This window comes from Osmia bicornis, chromosome 12 (assembly GCF_907164935.1).
Source record: "Osmia bicornis bicornis chromosome 12, iOsmBic2.1, whole genome shotgun sequence".
Classification (NCBI taxonomy): domain Eukaryota; kingdom Metazoa; phylum Arthropoda; class Insecta; order Hymenoptera; family Megachilidae; genus Osmia; species Osmia bicornis.
This window is the reverse complement of record NC_060227.1, coordinates 6,767,879-6,784,908: the sequence shown is the minus strand read 5'-3', so window position 1 is coordinate 6,784,908 and position 17,030 is coordinate 6,767,879. Positions and strand designations below refer to the sequence as shown.

The window sequence follows — 17,030 nt, the reverse complement described above, 5'->3', positions numbered from 1 at the left end:
AGTAAATTAAATAAATTCCGAAACGAAATTAGAGGTATATGTATGTATGTTTGACAAGTTGATCCGCACCCCTCGGCTGTCGGTATAAGACTAGTCCACTTCGCAATAGAACATCCGCTACTTTGTCGTAATAATTAAATATCTTGTCAAAATATTAGTATAAAGTATACCATGTAATAACTCAAGTAAATTTTCGATTCTATTTTTTATTATATAATAAAAGAGGAAGAATGACAAATGAAAAAAATATACATTAAGGAAATGATCAGGTTTTTATTCTTTTATTGCTATAATACAATTTGATTGTTGTGTAAAATCTGTTGTAATATACTTAAAAAAAAAAAAGAGGAAGAAAAAGTATAGAAACAGAGAGAGAAAAGGGTATCTATGCTTACAATTTATTAAGGAATAAAACGCGGAAGCATAGCACAATAGAACAGAACAACAACCCTATTGTGAACGTTAGATTATCTTTATTATTACATCTGTTTAAAAAGACATAACTTATTTATAAAAAATATGAGGATCGGAAATAATGGGAGAAGGGGAGAGGGGGCTAGGAAAAGGGGAAGAAGAGGCAGGATACAAATAGGACCGAAACAAATCCTTAGCTTATGGAATAGTTAATACTAATAAAACTCAGTACTTTTTACAAGTTACAAGGAATAACAAGATCTATCATAATAATTGGGAGTTTTCTAACTTATCATTTAGATAACTGTAGATTGGAGGGTGTAACTTATCTGTCTTTTACATTTTCATTAATTCTTTATCGCTGTTGTCTCGTTAACATCGTTTTGCCACCAATTTTGAACACATTCGTTATCATTAATTACACCTGTTCAACAATCCTCTAAATTTACTTACACTTGTTTACGTACCAATTAAAAAAATGTTCGATGTTTGGCGATGGTACAACGACGGAAAATATCAAACTCTGTTTAACAAACAGTTATTTTATTGTCCAATCTATAATCAGATCTTTTACAATATAGGTACTATTATAGAAAATAAAGAATGAAAATTATCAACATACGTATGTCTCTTGATATTTTCGTCGTTCGCTATTTGGCAGACTTTTCGTGGCTTTAACAATACAAAGGCAGTCGCGTGAAAAATACACTTAATTCGTTACAAAATTCTATGTATATGTATATATATATATATTTATATATAAATAAAAAATATTTCTCCTTAGGAGCATACAGGTTTGTGATAATAGTCGTGGAAATTGCGTTGGACCCTCGTGTTCCATTGTTCGGATAACTTTTATATGAAAGTATATAATTCAGAATTGCATTAAGGACACATCCGAGTCTCGTCGATTCCTCTATGCAACAGTCAATTACACACGTGTATGCGCACATGAAGAAACAGAGTGTGAAAAATATATATATATATTTATTTATTTAATTACGATTATTAAAAAAAGGAAACTTTCTACGGGTGGGGGTCTTCACACTGTGGCAAGTCGAAGGCACCATTGTTCGTTGATCCGCGTGTTAACCACCAGAGCAAAGTGGACAAAATATGTCTGGGAAGAAGGCACAATCGTTGAACGAGCACGTAAAACGGCGTGTTTCCGATCCGAAGAGAATTTTACCTCCTCGCATACATATACATATATAAAAAATTACTCGTCTATATTTATATTTATAAATATATATATATATATATAGCAGCCGTGGGTAGTGTACGCATTTCTCGTGAAGACGAAGAACGCCGATATCTAACCCGTTTCACCTTACAGGAGAAAAAGACAACGAGATAGAGCGTTGCGATTCGTCGCACTCGCGGATCCCTCGCAAAGATACCAACAACAAAGATGCTACAATAAAAATAAAAAATGAGAGAAACATAGGCGACAAACACCCTCGAACTCGACGAGTCAATCACAGGCAGTTCATGTGCGCTTAACACGACTCACGATCTACTCGTGCGAGCAAGAGAGCATCGCCGGCTTCATATGTAGATCGCCTCGGAGCCTTTGTTACTTTGGTGGGCAGCCCCGGCGCCGTACGCGTTCGGCGATGCCATGCACTCGGACCAATCGCTGTTCGAGTGAGGAGAACTGGAGGACCAGTGTCCTGGACTATCCGGCGAGGGTGTTGGAAAACTTTCGGGCGCCTGCATTAAATGTTGGGGCGTCACGTCCGGTCCGGAGTGATGAGACGGTGGCGTCAAGTACTGGTAGTACTGTTGCGTCTGTTGTTGGGGTTGCTGCTGTGGTTGTTGTTGCTGTTGCGTGCTTTGTTGTTGCTGTTGTTGTTGCTGTTGTTGTTGCTGCTGCTGTTGGATCTGCTGTTGCGTTTGTTGCATTTGCTGCTGCTGCTGTTGTTGTTGCTGCTGCTGCTGCTGTTGCTGCTGCTGTTGTTGCTGCTGCTGACTGGAGGAGTAGGGAAGGTTCTCAAAGTCGAAACCCACTGGCGGCATGCCACCGTGCTTCTGATGCGTCGCTTGTCGCATGGCGGCAATGTGCGTAGGGGAGGTTGGCAACGATGGCCTGCTTTTCGCCGGGGAGGGTGAACCCATGTAACTCGCCTGTGGCGACAGGGTCATGTTCGACTGCACCGAATGCGGCGGAGACTGATTACTGTAGGGCGGTGATAACGTGTTCACCATGCCTTGAGCTTGCCGTTGATGGGGCGCTAACAGTTGGTCGTGAAAATTAGGCAGACCGTAGTTGGTCGTGAACGTGTCGAGGCCCAACTGCTGAAGACCCTGCATCGACTGACCCTTTATGCAGTCCTCGTACGGTGGCGGCTGTTTCGCCGTGGCTGTGTGACCCACTAAAGGCAGAGCGTTGCTGTACAGGCTCGCACTGTCGTACGGACTCGGTAAATTTCCTTCTGCACCCTCCGCTCCCTGAGGAATTTCTTGGTTCGGTGGCTGGGCACCGCGTTTGGCGGGTGGCTTCTTTACCGACGGCTTTCGCCTCACCACTACCACTCCGCCTTCCGAGTCGGGACTGTTTGGGTTCCCCGCTGTTCCAGTCTTCGGCCGCTTCTTCGACTTCGCCTGTTTCGGGGCTGAACCGATCACAGTCGGGTGTGTAATTAGTTGGGGGTGATTTGGAGATCCTGTAACAAAGCACATATTATAATATTGTGGAATCTTTTTAAAAGCAACATACGGAAGAATAGATTAACGATGTAACACTTACCCATGAGAGGACCATTTGGAATCATGGTGACCATCTGCGGGGATCTAGGTACGTGCTCGTCGAGCAGTCTCACGATGTCGTGATGTAATCTCTCACTGGCTACGTCTCTTGGTAACCGATCCATGTGATCGGTGATCTCTCTGTTGGCGAACGTATCGAGCAACGCTTTACAAGCTTCGAAGCTGCCTTCCCTAGCAGCGAGGAACAATGGTGTCTCGTCCTTGTCGTCTTGAGCATCTCTGTTCGCACCGTGAACGAGAAGTATATTGACAGCGTCGACGTTGTTAACAGCTGCTGCCCAGTGCAGAGCCGTTTTACCACTGTTGTCGGCTGCGTTAATGTCCGCGTCCGCGTTAATGAGATCCTCCACCATACCCTCGGTGGCTAAACGCGCGGCTAGGATCAACGGCGTGGTGCCGTCGTGCATACGAGCATTCAAGTTCGTTGCCCTGTTCCTCAGCAATATCTGGAAGACACCCATCGCGTCCGCAGCTACGGCAGAGTGAAGAGGCGTTCTACCGGTATTGTCTTGGGAATTTGCGTCGGCTCCAGCGTCGAGCAACCTCTTCGCAGCGTCGGCTCTGGCGTATCTAGCCGCCAGGTGAAGAGACGTCTCTCCGCTCTTGTCTGTGGTGGCATTTAAATCGGCACCTTGAGCAACCAAATCGGCGATCACAGCAGCTGTGCCGTCGCTCTCGTCCTCCTCTTCTCCGGTATCCAGCCCTCCGCCTCTAACTGCAGCTACCATTAGCGGTGTCATACCACAGGGTCCTCTGGCATCCACGTCTTGACCATGTTCGAGGCTGGGCGGTGTCAACACTCCAGCATCTGGTCTACGTATCTCTGCAGCGTCCAAATGTTGCTGTGTCCACATTCGGGGCTCCGTTTCTTCGTAATCAGTTATGGCTGTGTGGTCACTCGCGTATCCAGGCTCTATCGCTCTCATCCTCTTCGACGGTGGCAGGTCAGACTCGTCGTCGGACCACTGCTGGGCTCGTCCATTTCCTACGTCCAAGTCCATACAGTTCACCGATGGTTGCTTGTTCAAATTCCTCATCTCTTGACCGTCCGGCCCTCTTCTTCTGGATCTTCGACGTTGCCCACTGCCGCTGTTGGTGCGGAGGAACCCTTCTGGGAACCAAGTGACTCCAACAGCTCGTTTTCTTTGCGCAGTAACCAGAACGCCGACCAGCATCCCTCCAAGCACCACGATGACCACACCGATGAAGACATATTTGTAGTTGGTTGGTGTATCCGGGTATTCCGGACCCTGCGGACCCACCACACCTCGGACTTGCTCGATCGGGAAGTTTCGAGACAGAGAATGCTTGGACGCCGTTGCGGCTAGATACTCGGCTGCTTCGTTGGCCGAAGGGAAACATACCGCTCCTTGGGTGACTGTACACTTCCTGTTGTCGATCTCCAAATAAGCGATCACGCCGCTCTGGGTGTTGGTGTAAATGGTAGTTGGTCTACCGACGAAGTTGGTCTGCAAACTGGGCTCCCTTTCCCTCTTCCAAGGGTATATCATGTCATTACCAAGCTCGTCTTGCTTTACTCTCAACGTTGTTCTTAACTCGTGGCCCATGTCCCTGAGAAAGGCGACAATGTTCGAGCGGAAAGTTTGCATGTCCATCCTGACAACTACGGAAATCACACCCTCGGCTAGCGATGGAGGTTCTCTGTCGCAGTCGAGTCCGTCCCAATTGCACTCTTCGTTGTTGCAACCATAATCGCAGTGTCCATTGGCGTAGTGTTTGCGACAGTAAGCGTCATAAATAGGACTGTAAACAGAGAAACGTTCGTTAAATAAAATTGTTCATGTTAAAATATGTAGTACAATTATTTTAATACTTACTTGCACGGTGCCAACTTCCTTTCACAATCCCTTCCATCGAAAAGACACTGAGCATTATTGCAAACTTCATCGCAGACGTCGTTCATGAAGACGTCCCAGCAGTTGATGGGAGCTGTACAATTTCGCCATGGATTGATACCCAGAGAACAATCGTTTCCATCGAAGTTGCAAGCGTACCTGTTGCACTCTTCATCGCAATGGTGGTTACCAGATTTTTCTTCGCATCTGTTCTCGATACACTTCTTTCTCTCCAGTTCCAGATCAAGGTCATACGCATTCATGGTTTTGGGAACGTGAGAGTTAGGGTTGCCAAAGATACCTCCTCCATAGTTAAGGTCGTAAATTTCGCAATTCTTGCCGGTCCACTTGGGTGGACAGTCGCAAGCGTAATCGCCAAGGAGGTTCTTGCAGACAGCGTTCGACTGTTGGCAAGGATTGCTCGCGCATTCGTCTCTGGCATCTATCTCGCAGTGAGTTCCAGTCGTTCCAGGAGGGCAATAACATCTATACCCGACATCGGTTTCAACCACTCTGCAAGTGCCGCCATTCAGACAGGGTTCCCTGTCGCAATAAGAACCTGCGAATTCACAGTTGTTTCCATAGTAGTCGGTCGGGCAGAGACACGTGTGTCCAGCTTGCTTGGCAGTGCAAACTCCACCGTTCTGACAGGGTGAACTGTCGCAGAAGTTCACCTTCACCTCACAGTGTCGTCCCATGTAGCCAGGTTTGCAGTTGCAGTGGTAGTTGTTGACCAGTTGCACGCAGTCCTGAGTTCCAGGTGATGCGCACGGATTAGACAAGCACTCGTTGATGTCTCCCTCGCATCTGGGACCGACGAAACCAGGCGGACATTTGCATTCGAACCCGCCGACCTTATCCGTGCAAGTTCCATTGTTATGGCAAGTGCCTACGGCGCAGTCGTCGACGTTCAATTCGCAAATGAAGCCCAAAGTGCCTGGTGGACAGGAGCAGCTGAAGTTGCTGATGAGATCATGACATGTACCACCGTTCTGACAAGGATTCGGCCTACAGTCGTCCACGTTCAGCTCACAATTTTGCCCTTGGAAGCCTTTCGTGCATTGACACTGGTAAGAGCCCACCAGATCCTTGCAGGTAGCGCCGTTCTGGCAAGGAGCAGAGTCGCACTCGTTCACTTCTTCTTGACAGTACGAACCGGTGTACCCTTCTAGACAGTGGCAACGATGACTGTTACCGATATCCTCGCAACTACCATTGTTACAGAGATTCTTCTCAGGCACACCCTTCCTGATGGCCGCGTCTTTGCAAGAAACCATCTCCACGTCGCAGACCTTGCCAGTCCAGCCGGGCGAGCAATTGCAGTGGTACTTGTTCTTGTGCTGCACGCACGTAGCTTGATTTTCACAGGGGTTATCCACGCACCAGTCCACGTACTGGTCGCATCTAGCCCCTGTGTACCCGTATGGACAATGACAAGTGTAATACTGAATATGATCGTGACAGGTGGCTCCGTTTAAACAGGGCGAACTGTCGCACTCGTTGATACGATATTGGCAATTCGACCCGGTGTATCCAGGTTTGCAGACGCATGTATAGTTGTTGATACCATCGATACACTTGCCGCCATTCATACAGCTGCTGTCCGTGCAATCCTCGTCGTTCGTCTGACAATTTATACCGGAGAATCCTAGCTGACATTGACACGTATACGAGTTCACGTATTCCTTGCAGACAGCACCGTTCTGACAGGGCTGCGAGAGACACTCGTCCACGTCGATTTCACAGTGTTTGCCGCTGAAACCGTCCACGCAGAGGCAAGTGTAATCGCCTATGCCGTCCAGGCAGGTACCGCCGTTCTGACATGGGACTGTAAGGAACAAATTTATTTTAGTCGTGTACGTAACATTCTTGAAATCACAATTATAATCGTGTTAAACTTACAGGAGGCACAGTCGTCGGTGTTGATGATGCAGTCCCGACCTTCGTAACCTTTCGCACAGAGACACTGATAAGATCCATTGGTGTTCCTACAGGTAGCTCCATTTCTGCACGGGGATGTCATTATACACTCGTCGACGTCCTCGTCGCAGAGTCTGCCCGTGTAACCGACCGAGCAGGTGCAGGCGAAGTCGAGGAAATTCGACGATGGTGAACATTTGGCGCCATGGAGACATCTGCAATTATAAAAAGAATAACGTTAAGGGAAATTCTTGACACCTAAGGGTAACTTTATATTCCTGAATAAGCTAGCTGTGATAAACGGATAAATTACTATAGAAGAAAGCACAGCTAACTGAATCAAGAATATCGTATCACTTATCCGTAACCGTTGAAAACCGTACTTGTTTGGTGAACAAGGATCTAATTTATCCTCGCAATTTCTTCCAGTATGAGGCAGTTCGCAGACACATTTGTAGTCGTTGACAAGGTCGATGCAGGAGCCGCCGTTCTGGCAAGGATTATTCGCGCAGTCGTCGATGTTCGTTTCGCAGTTGGTCCCAGCGTAGCCGGGCAAACATTTGCAGCTATATCCGTTCAGATGATCGTTGCAAGTGCCTCCATGCTGGCAGGGGTTCGAGCCACACTCGTCGATGTCCGCCTCGCATCTTTTCCCACCGTAACCTGGCAAACAGTGGCAGATGAACTGGTTCACCCCGTCCTCGCAGGTGCCACCGTTCACGCAAGGATTACTCGCGCATTCGTCCACGTCGCTTAAGCATCTAGCGTCGTAATAGCCGCGTGGACACTCGCACCGGAAACCGTTTATCAGGTCTATGCAGCGACCTCCGTTGGCGCACGGATTGCTCGCGCACTCGTTGATGTCCGTTTCGCAATGTTGCCCGGTGAACCCTGGCTCGCACTCGCAGGAATACCTGTAATTAAATGTGATTACGATGAATTTAATATTTGAAAAAAGATAGCAGTTTGTAATAATTCTAATAAAGAGAGATAAATCTACACCATGACTAATTTTTACCCCCACAAATATCTCTAAATGAACCTTCAATTTACCTGTTAATACCATCGATGCACCTCGCTCCATTTCTACAAGGATTGCTGTAACATTCGTTCACGTTTACTTCGCAATTGGTACCGGAAGTTCCTGGCCTACAGATACACTGATAGCCGTTTATCCTGTCCTCGCATCTTCCTCCAAATTGGCAAGGGTTACTCTCGCATTCGTCGATCTGAGTTTGGCATAATTTGCCGGTGAATCCAGGAAAGCAATTGCAGCTGAAACTGTTTTCTCCGTCGATGCAGGTACCGCTGTGGCAAGGATTCGACTGGCAGTCGTTGATGTTCGTCTCGCAGGAGGCTCCTGTGAATCCTGGTGGACAATCGCAGGTGTATTTCGCGATCGAGTCCTGGCAGATGCCACCGTTCTTGCACGGCGACGATGCACAGTCGTCTATGTTTATCTGGCAATGAGAGCCAGCGAAACCGTTGGCACAGGTGCACTTGAAGGAGTTTATTAAATCGGTGCAAACACCTCCGTTCAGGCATGGTTTTGCCGCGCATTCGTCTATGTCGATTTCACACTGGGTGCCGGTGAAACCTGCAACAAAATCATTTCCCGATCGTTAATATATTGACAGAGTTAATATTTGAAGATTATGGCTAAAAAGGAGAGGGAAAAATCAGGCAATAATTTCTTCCAGGATCCATTTTAACCAGGAATAATCTCCAAGGTGTTCAGGATTAAAAGAGATTCTAATAGCAAAAAGTTCGAGACCGTTTGAAAGTTGTAACTGTAAGGATTATCCTTTCTGGATGATCCTCGTCGGTTTGGAGGCAGTTTCTTTTCGAGTTAAAAGCAATTCGGGAAATTACAAACATCCTCAGGGGTCGGATAAAGTCGTCAGCCGGCCTTGAAGCGTAATTAGCCTCAATTAAACGCGTAGCAAGCTGCGAACGAGGGAGACTGGTTCGGATGGACCGGATCGTATGGCTGGCAACTGCTAATTGTATCTTTGATCGATCGACTGTTTGCGCTTTGTTTCCTTTTTTTTTTCCACGCGTTCTTGACCGTCGAACGGTGATCCGTGCGCGTCAATAATTGTGCCAATTATCGGTTGTAATTAGCGGCAGGAGATGACTATCGTCCTGACGATGCGGCGGTTCAAGAAGACCGGTCCTCGAAGAACAGCAGGAAGTAATTTGGCTGACCGATGTTTGAACGAGAGTATCGGCTTTGTAAAATTACTTTTTAATAACAGAATTGAATTATTTAGTATTTCGAAAGACTTTTCTGTCATGAAATGGTGTCCAATTTTCTGTACTTATAATAAAAGATGTAGTTTGCCCAGGGAAATATCGTCGATCGCCAGCCGGATGACGCGTGGACTTTTATCGTATTCACATTCATTTGATATTTCTTCGTCTTTTTACCCATTCAAACAATGGACGCGGCTAATTCAGTTGTGAACGCACGTACAACGCGGCGGATCCACGCCGTTTCCTCTCGAATCTTAAAGTCCCTGTACACAAGCGACTCACTAGCGGCATGAATCATTGAGCAGCGTGCACTGATTTTTCTCGCCGAGGAAATTTGTACGTTTAATTATACATCAGTGAATACTCGATAAGCATCCGTCTAAAGAATAAATGATAGCAATAATTAGAAGTAAGTTTGTATAAGTTAAAAATGTTTGCATAGAAATAGCTCACACATGCAACCAAAAGGATTCTATTAATGTCAGAAGCCTGTTCGCGTATTTCCATACGAATACGTCCGCAGAAACGCGTAGCATTTGAATTATTAAAGACGTCCCAGGACATGCGAGGCGGGGTTGAAAGAAGAAACATTTTTCAACGCTGAGTTAACACGCCATTGTCTCCACTCGATTTTCATATCAGTCCTGTTTCCTCTTTGGAGAAGAAAAATGAAAAACTGAATCGTCCTACGGAACAACAGTTGCGATTTATCAAATGCTAGAAATTTAATTTTTCAACCAGTATGAATAATTCTAATAGAATGTTGAATTTGAATTGAGAATAAGTTGGTTCACAATGATGTGGCAAGGTGGGTTTTATTCAAGAGTCCCAATATCACGTGTATCTGAACGATGATGAAGATGATGACCGGCTCGTAGCTTTCATAGACCTTTGTCCTGGGATCGTTTCCGCGGTACGGAAACGAATCAAGCAGAAATCGAATCACGGCAAGGACTAACGGTACCGAAGATTGCGGAACAATGCGAAAGAATTCCGGTAGGTCTTCGTGGTACCACGAAGTCCGTAGGAATTAGCAACTCTTGGTCCATGGAATGTTATTGCTTGTTTCTACACCATCTTTCAATTCCGGATGATGACTTTTCAATTATGATAAAGATATTTTAGGAAAATTACATTGGTATATTAACAATTATAATAGTCTTGCTTCTACTATGAAGTTGCTTTTCATAAATTTTCAAAAATGTCACTGTTGACAATTAGCTTTAAGAATTAATTGAAAAAAAATTTGTTCTAAAATATATAACAAAATCTCAATTTCTATAAAAAATGGAGCTGCCTGATTCCTGCATTCAACCCTTCAGTTAAAATTCTACACTCTTTAAAGATGAATAAAGTAGAATAAATTCAGGTAATTGAAAATTGTCTTAGCGAAAGGTTCGAAGGGATTGGAAACAATAAACTCCTGATTTAAGAGTCATAAATTGGACTTGGTCGTTATTTCATCGGAAAGTTGAAGGTCTGGCGAATAAGAGAAGAGGCGAGAATTCGATCTATGGTGGTCGTTGATCGTGGCAGCACCGTTTACTCCCACGTTTGCCCAGGCGTGTTCGGATAATTGTAATCTATTGCCTCGCCGGTGTTCTCGAACCAGCCTACGCGCATTGATAAACTATGCGAAAGCCAACACAAGGCCCGTTGATGCACTCTTCTTATCCGTCCTTCTTCAACCCCTTCTTTCTACATCCGAGACTGCCTCTCACCTGAACCTGTCCGTTTCTTTCGATCGCGCTTCTGCATTCAGCTAACGAGCTTCACCACAACTACGCGTGCGTATTTATACAATGAAATTTGAATACCGCCTGTGTTTTCAGCTGTTTCGGTTCGAACAAGAAAAATGGACGTGTTTTTCAGCGATCGACGAGGCTTTTTAGCATTTTAGGTTTAGGGCTGTGGGATAACCCTTTCGGTGCAAGTAGATTATACTATTCTAAATTTAACAGAAACTACATTTTCATATTTCTAATTATTCCTCCACCAGAACTTAGTGTCACAGAATTAGCACAGCGTAGCGCAATGAACGTGGACGTAATTTATGCATAAAGTAACAAAGTGCATCGTGCAGATTGTTAATCAACAACGGTTACCGCCCATTCAGTGTGAGTGCATCCTACACAGAACAACACTTTCCTTTCATCGGATATTCGAAGCAGACAGCCGAAGAACATATCCGTTTTCTAATTTAAATTTTCAATCAAACTGAAAGATATTATTTTTCTTAGAGAAGTCTACCGTTCTCGATTTTCTATTATACTAAACAAGATCGTTTCAATTCTAAAAATAACCCGTTCTCTTAATAATAATAACAAAATGGAAGGATATCAAGAAAAACCAATTCAATACCTTCTTCCGCAAGACTTATTCAGCCGAAGACGACCATTGTACACATCGTTGATGGTACGATGCGGTTGCGGAACCCTTTGATTCTCTTACGTGATTCTCCACGAACAAACTCGGCCCTTGTATCGATCCGAATCGAACACTCAGTTTACGCGAATCGAGGAACGATCGAATCGTTCGGTGCACGCTTGTGTCAGCCCGTAGGATCACTTCATTCGTCGCATTTAACCGATTTCGTGCCTCCTTTAGGCTGGCTTAATCATGAACAAAAAACAGCTCGTCACGAAATCCACGCATTAAGAGATTCTTTTCACTGTTACCTCTTCTTGTCTCGTTTCTTCAGGATGAGAATTTCTTATATCATCACGAAGGTTCCTTCGAGTCAGAAATCCTTTAAGTATTCCAAGCAAATTTTATACATTTCCTTCGTGCAAATGACTAATTTTATGATAATTTGGAGAAGTGGTGATTTCACTTTGTTAGAGGAACTGGATGATCTCATCGAGGACAGAATTAAAGCTCACTTGTGAGACACAAACTTAATCCACTTACGTATAGAAAAGGGACAACGCGTTATTGAATAAATAAATAAAATTATTACTTTGTACCTGAACGAAGAACTCAGTTTCTATACGAATCGTTGCAATCTTTGCAGCAATATGGAAATTCAGAATCCGATTGAAAGGCAATCCATGGTGCACACCCGAGTAACTTGTAATACCGGCAAGGATAATAAGAAGAGTGTAACGAGCGATCAAAGCTCTGGGGTCGGTCCATAGCCTCGGATCAAAGGTCGAGCCACAGGGAAGAAGACGAAGGTGAGACTCGAAGCACCTGTGGCCAGATGATCATCGCGATTAACGGTCCAACCTCGGCTACCTGAATCATCTTCTGGGACCTCGTCCCTTTGACGACGTTAATGCACGACGACACGTAACGACGGAGTCGCCGGTTGAGAAGTCGAATCGCCACGGTGGCAGGTCTGGGTTATTCACCGAATCGAATGAAAAAGAGAAGCTCATCAGGTGGCTCATCAAGGAAACGAGAGGACACCTTGATCTCTCCTTCTTTCATTTTATCAGGTGAGAAAAAAAGGTAATAAGACGAATAAATTCTCTGTACGTTGAACTCGAGGTGAGATGATTTTGGTAATTACGGTGAATCTTGATGTCTTAACAAGTTTGATCATTTGGACCATGACATGATTCTGTGGATTTTCATTACTTAAAAGTACCACGATATAACATTTACAGTACATCAATTTGAAGCTTCGAGTCAGAAGAAAATGTCACTGTTAATAAATATATAAATTCTTGCAAGGGGAACTACCCAAGTGTTACACTCACTTATTAATGAAACTGTGCCAGCATGTGGAGCTCGTCGAGCTGAACACGCATATACCTCCTTTTGGGGGCAGACAGCTAATTGTTTAAAAGATATTAACAATTACAGTTAGTTCATAAAAAAAAAAAAATTTTTTGGGAACGAAGGATTTGAACCGAGGACCTTCAGATTGCGAGTCATGGATCCACTCCGTTGTTAAACACATGACTCGCAATCTAAAGGTCCTAGGTTCAAATCCTTGGTTCCCATTTTTTTTTTTTTTTTTTTTTTTTAATGATAATTTGTCTCTTTTTGAATAACTAAAATTCTATGTTCTATTTTGACTAACTTTAATTATTAATATTTTTTAAACAATTACCCGTCTGCCCACAAAACGGGTTATAGACGTGTTCAGCTCGACGAGCTCTACAAGCTGGCAAAGTTTTATTAATAAGTGAGTGTAACACTTGGGTAGTTCTCCGTATTAATGTTAAAGAATTTAATAATCTCACTTGTGCAAGATTTTAATCCCTGCTTCGAGACCCATCATATCTGCGAACGAAAATGACGGTATTACCCACGCCTCTTTTTAAATAAAAAAGAAAAAAGCTCGTCCAGCAATATATCTGGCGAAGTTAACTGTAAATCCTCTTATGGAAGGTTTCTCTGGAACAGTCTAACCCGGTGTCTCTCACTTAACGTACGATTTATACATGTTAATACGTCGATCGGGGGTATAACGGTGGAATAAATAACTAATTGCATGCAGAGAAACACGTCGAAAATCCGATGACTGTTGCTCGAGGTGTGCCACGACCTCTAGTCGTCGAAATGAAAAATTCTAAGGAATTAGAAAACTTCTAATCCTAACTGTGTACAGGAAGCACGGTAGATGTAGTAAGACACGTGGTACCTTAGGGAAAATTGGATAAAAAATATTAAATAAAATCTTTTCATTTATTACGCATTCCTTAAACAGGATCACTCTATTAATTTTTAAATTTCAAAAAATTATTTTATCACACCTTTTATAACATGTACTATGGTGAACATAGAAAATAAATTTATTTTCTTGATATTTTTCTCTGAAGGATCACCTTTTGCCCGATGGCAGCCACACCCTGTACATCTCACCGTCTAACTGTAAACCGTTGGCGGGAAGGTTCGCGGATGATTCGCCGGAAGGAATAAAAAAATTCCGGAAGCTCGAAGCGACCGTAAGTCGGCTGCGTTTCAGCCGTAGAGAAACGCCGCTGGAATTCTCCGCTGAATTCCTGCTACGCGATTCCAAGAGGATCGACGTTCCAGCGATCGCGAATGGCGTCCCGTGGCTCTCGCCGATTCCACTTTGCGGGAAATTTATCGGCAAATGGGCGTAAGGGAGCCAGGCCTAGGAACATGCTGGATCGTATTTGTCCAGATGAATCGTACGCAAGAGAAGTGTAGAACGGACTATTAGATCGAACGACTTACATGCACGGTGAACCACGTTGGTCTTGTAACTTTCATAGAATTCTTGGCTCCCTTTATATACCCCTTGAAACTGAGTGGTATCTAATTAAAGGTGGAGGTATACCTTAATTAAAATTAAGCTTGTAAGCATTCCTATTTTCTTTAGGGATCCTTAAACTAATTTAAAATAATATCATTTAAAATGAATTTGTTTTGCAGATTCTCCAAAAATTTCTTCTCAATTAAGAAGGGTATCAAATTATTACCATTAAGAACAAATATGATTAGAAGGAGACAATCATCGTTCCTTTTTCAGCCTAGGTCACAGCTTCCTGAAACTCTGAATAAGGCTGAGAACGGGTCTGAAAGTTGAGGTAAAATGAAATCCACCGGTTCGATGGCGATTCCCAAGGCGGTGCTTCGTGCACGCGGACGAGTTTCCGTGCTAGTGCGTTTTTTTTTTTTTCTTCACCGCGGACGACTCGATTAATCGGTCGTAATTGGCCAGGCTGGTTGCGTGACTGGAAAGGACGCGGTCGAAGAAAATCTAGCGATGATTGTCCTCCGTATCGGGTTTGGTTCGTGGTTTTTCCGGTTCGCCAGCTGGTAGCTGTACATGGAACACCGTTCCCTGTCGCGACGAGGAGGAATCTTATGCAAATCTGGAGATCTTCTTTGAGACAGATTGATTAATTGCTTATCGATCGAGAACATGAGCGGAGATTCACTGAAATTAACCCTCGGACGGCGGACCATGGAGAGAACCGCAATTTTAATTTAATTTTGTACTTTATATTATTTTCGGGGTTAAAGAAAAATTCATCTTCGGAAAAGTCTTTACCAATATAACGTCCAGAGGAATGAACACTGACAGTGATCAGTGTTTTCCTTAACGATTCGACACGATTTCAGTAAAGGAGACCGGATGGTTCGTAAGAAATTCTAATTACTTTCATGCCAGCTGTTAACCCGTGATCGATTGATGGAACCCCTTTTTTTTTAAATGCTGTCTTTGGATAGCGTCGCAAGAAATCGATTAATCGAGCGATATATTTCAGCCCCGGAGTTGTGTAATTATATTTCTTAGAAAGGATACCAAACGTGTTTAAAACGTTCCTTTTTTACCAAGTCGATCTAACGTTTGACGAAATGATCTTAGAAAGTTTCATGCCGGCGGAAGTCGAAAAAGAGACGAATTCCATGCTTCTTCTGCTGGAGTCGTTTAAATTTATCCGCACCTTCGCTTCTTCTCCGAAAAATTATCAATCAATCGGAGAAAAAAATTGAACAGATAATTTATACGTCGTGTTACAAGTGAACCGGAAACGGATCGATCGAGGATTTCACGCGAGGCTAGTAAGAAGCAGGTTAATGCAACAATTTCGAAATCTTCCCGTTACTCGAAATCGACGCGCAAATTACAATACTGTTAAATATGCACGAATTACGAGCGTTATCCGCGAGAAGGTTTCGCGATGCTGTCGCGAACTCTGACCCTCGTACAAGAACGACTGCTGTATAATCGACCTTAAACTCGCACCGTTCAAATTACCTTTCGCCGACTCAATCATCGGCAATCATTGAAAATAAGAACATAAAGATCGGTCGGAACGTTCGATCGATGGGCGGATGGCACGAATGTCCGAAGAAAAAAAAAAGCAGTTATAATTTTGCAGATATTGAGCTACTTACAAAATCTTACGTGAATTTTGATACTTTTGCTGGATTTATAAATGAAAGTAAAATTTCATAAAATTTGCAAATGTATTTAAAGATTAAAATGTTGCGTAAAGAAATTTGAGAATTTTATCATTGAGGTTTTACTATCGAACTTTCACTAAAGAGAAATTTCAACTAATTTGCATAAGTTGAAGAAGATAATTAGATGATAATGATTGTGAAATCAGGCTATACAGATTCCGAAAAATTAGAAGACTTGAAATGTTCAAAGTCAACTTATAATAATTGATACGCAATTCCATAGAAATTCCTTCTATATGAAGCAATTAAAAAATTGAATTCTAACGATCTAATATGCATCTAACGATCAGAGTTCACCCACGATCCGATTAAATAGATCCAATCAAGATTAGCAAGAGAGCAGGATTGTTCGCGCCGTGTAATTAACCAGATTATGCAAATGCAGCTCGACTTTTAATTATCGCAGCATCCTCTGGTATCCTGTAACCGGCTTTCAGCATCCACGATCCTTTTCATGATTTTACGATTACCGCATTCTCGATTCCAGTTCGCAATTCAAAGCTTTCTAATACGACCGCTTTTCCTTTCGCTTATTTTTTTTTACTTTTTTGGTTATCTTTGATTATTAAATCCCTGCAGGCCTCTTTTTACCTTCATACTTATGTTTCTCGAGCTCGTTGCTCGACGTTTATCTTCAACTTGGTAATTTGAAGGGCGTTTCTTGAAACTTGTTACGATTACACCTTCTTTGATATTCCATCAAATTATAATAAACCTATATCATAGCTTCAGGTTGAGATAAATTGAGATAAATTTTTCAAGAGCACAAGTTACTGTTTATCTTCAAATAATCTCCCAACTCCGGATGAAAAGAAGCTGACAAATTCGTGTTGCACGCGATATTTAATTTCAGCTTGAAATTTAATAATTTATCGTCGAAACGATCGATCTTGGACCGAATTTATGGGTCTCCAGTAGCGA

General features: G+C 43.4%; 1 protein-coding gene across 2 annotated transcripts in view; it reads right to left on the bottom strand.

Annotated features, from left to right (window-relative positions):
• Positions 1-265: 265 nt before the first annotated feature.
• LOC114871706 (neurogenic locus Notch protein) overlaps positions 266-17,030 on the bottom strand; it is a 161,052-nt gene continuing 144,287 nt past the window's right edge. For both annotated transcript variants that reach the window (XM_029177932.2, XM_029177933.2), the window contains 6 exons: positions 8,013-8,556; positions 7,343-7,873; positions 6,942-7,174; positions 5,022-6,867; positions 3,164-4,947; positions 266-3,080 (listed from right to left, as the gene is read on the bottom strand). In XM_029177932.2, the coding sequence (XP_029033765.1) occupies positions 1,963-3,080; positions 3,164-4,947; positions 5,022-6,867; positions 6,942-7,174; positions 7,343-7,873; positions 8,013-8,556 (6,056 nt within the window). In that variant the 3' untranslated portion in view covers positions 266-1,962. The remainder of the gene's footprint in view (positions 3,081-3,163; positions 4,948-5,021; positions 6,868-6,941; positions 7,175-7,342; positions 7,874-8,012; positions 8,557-17,030) is intronic.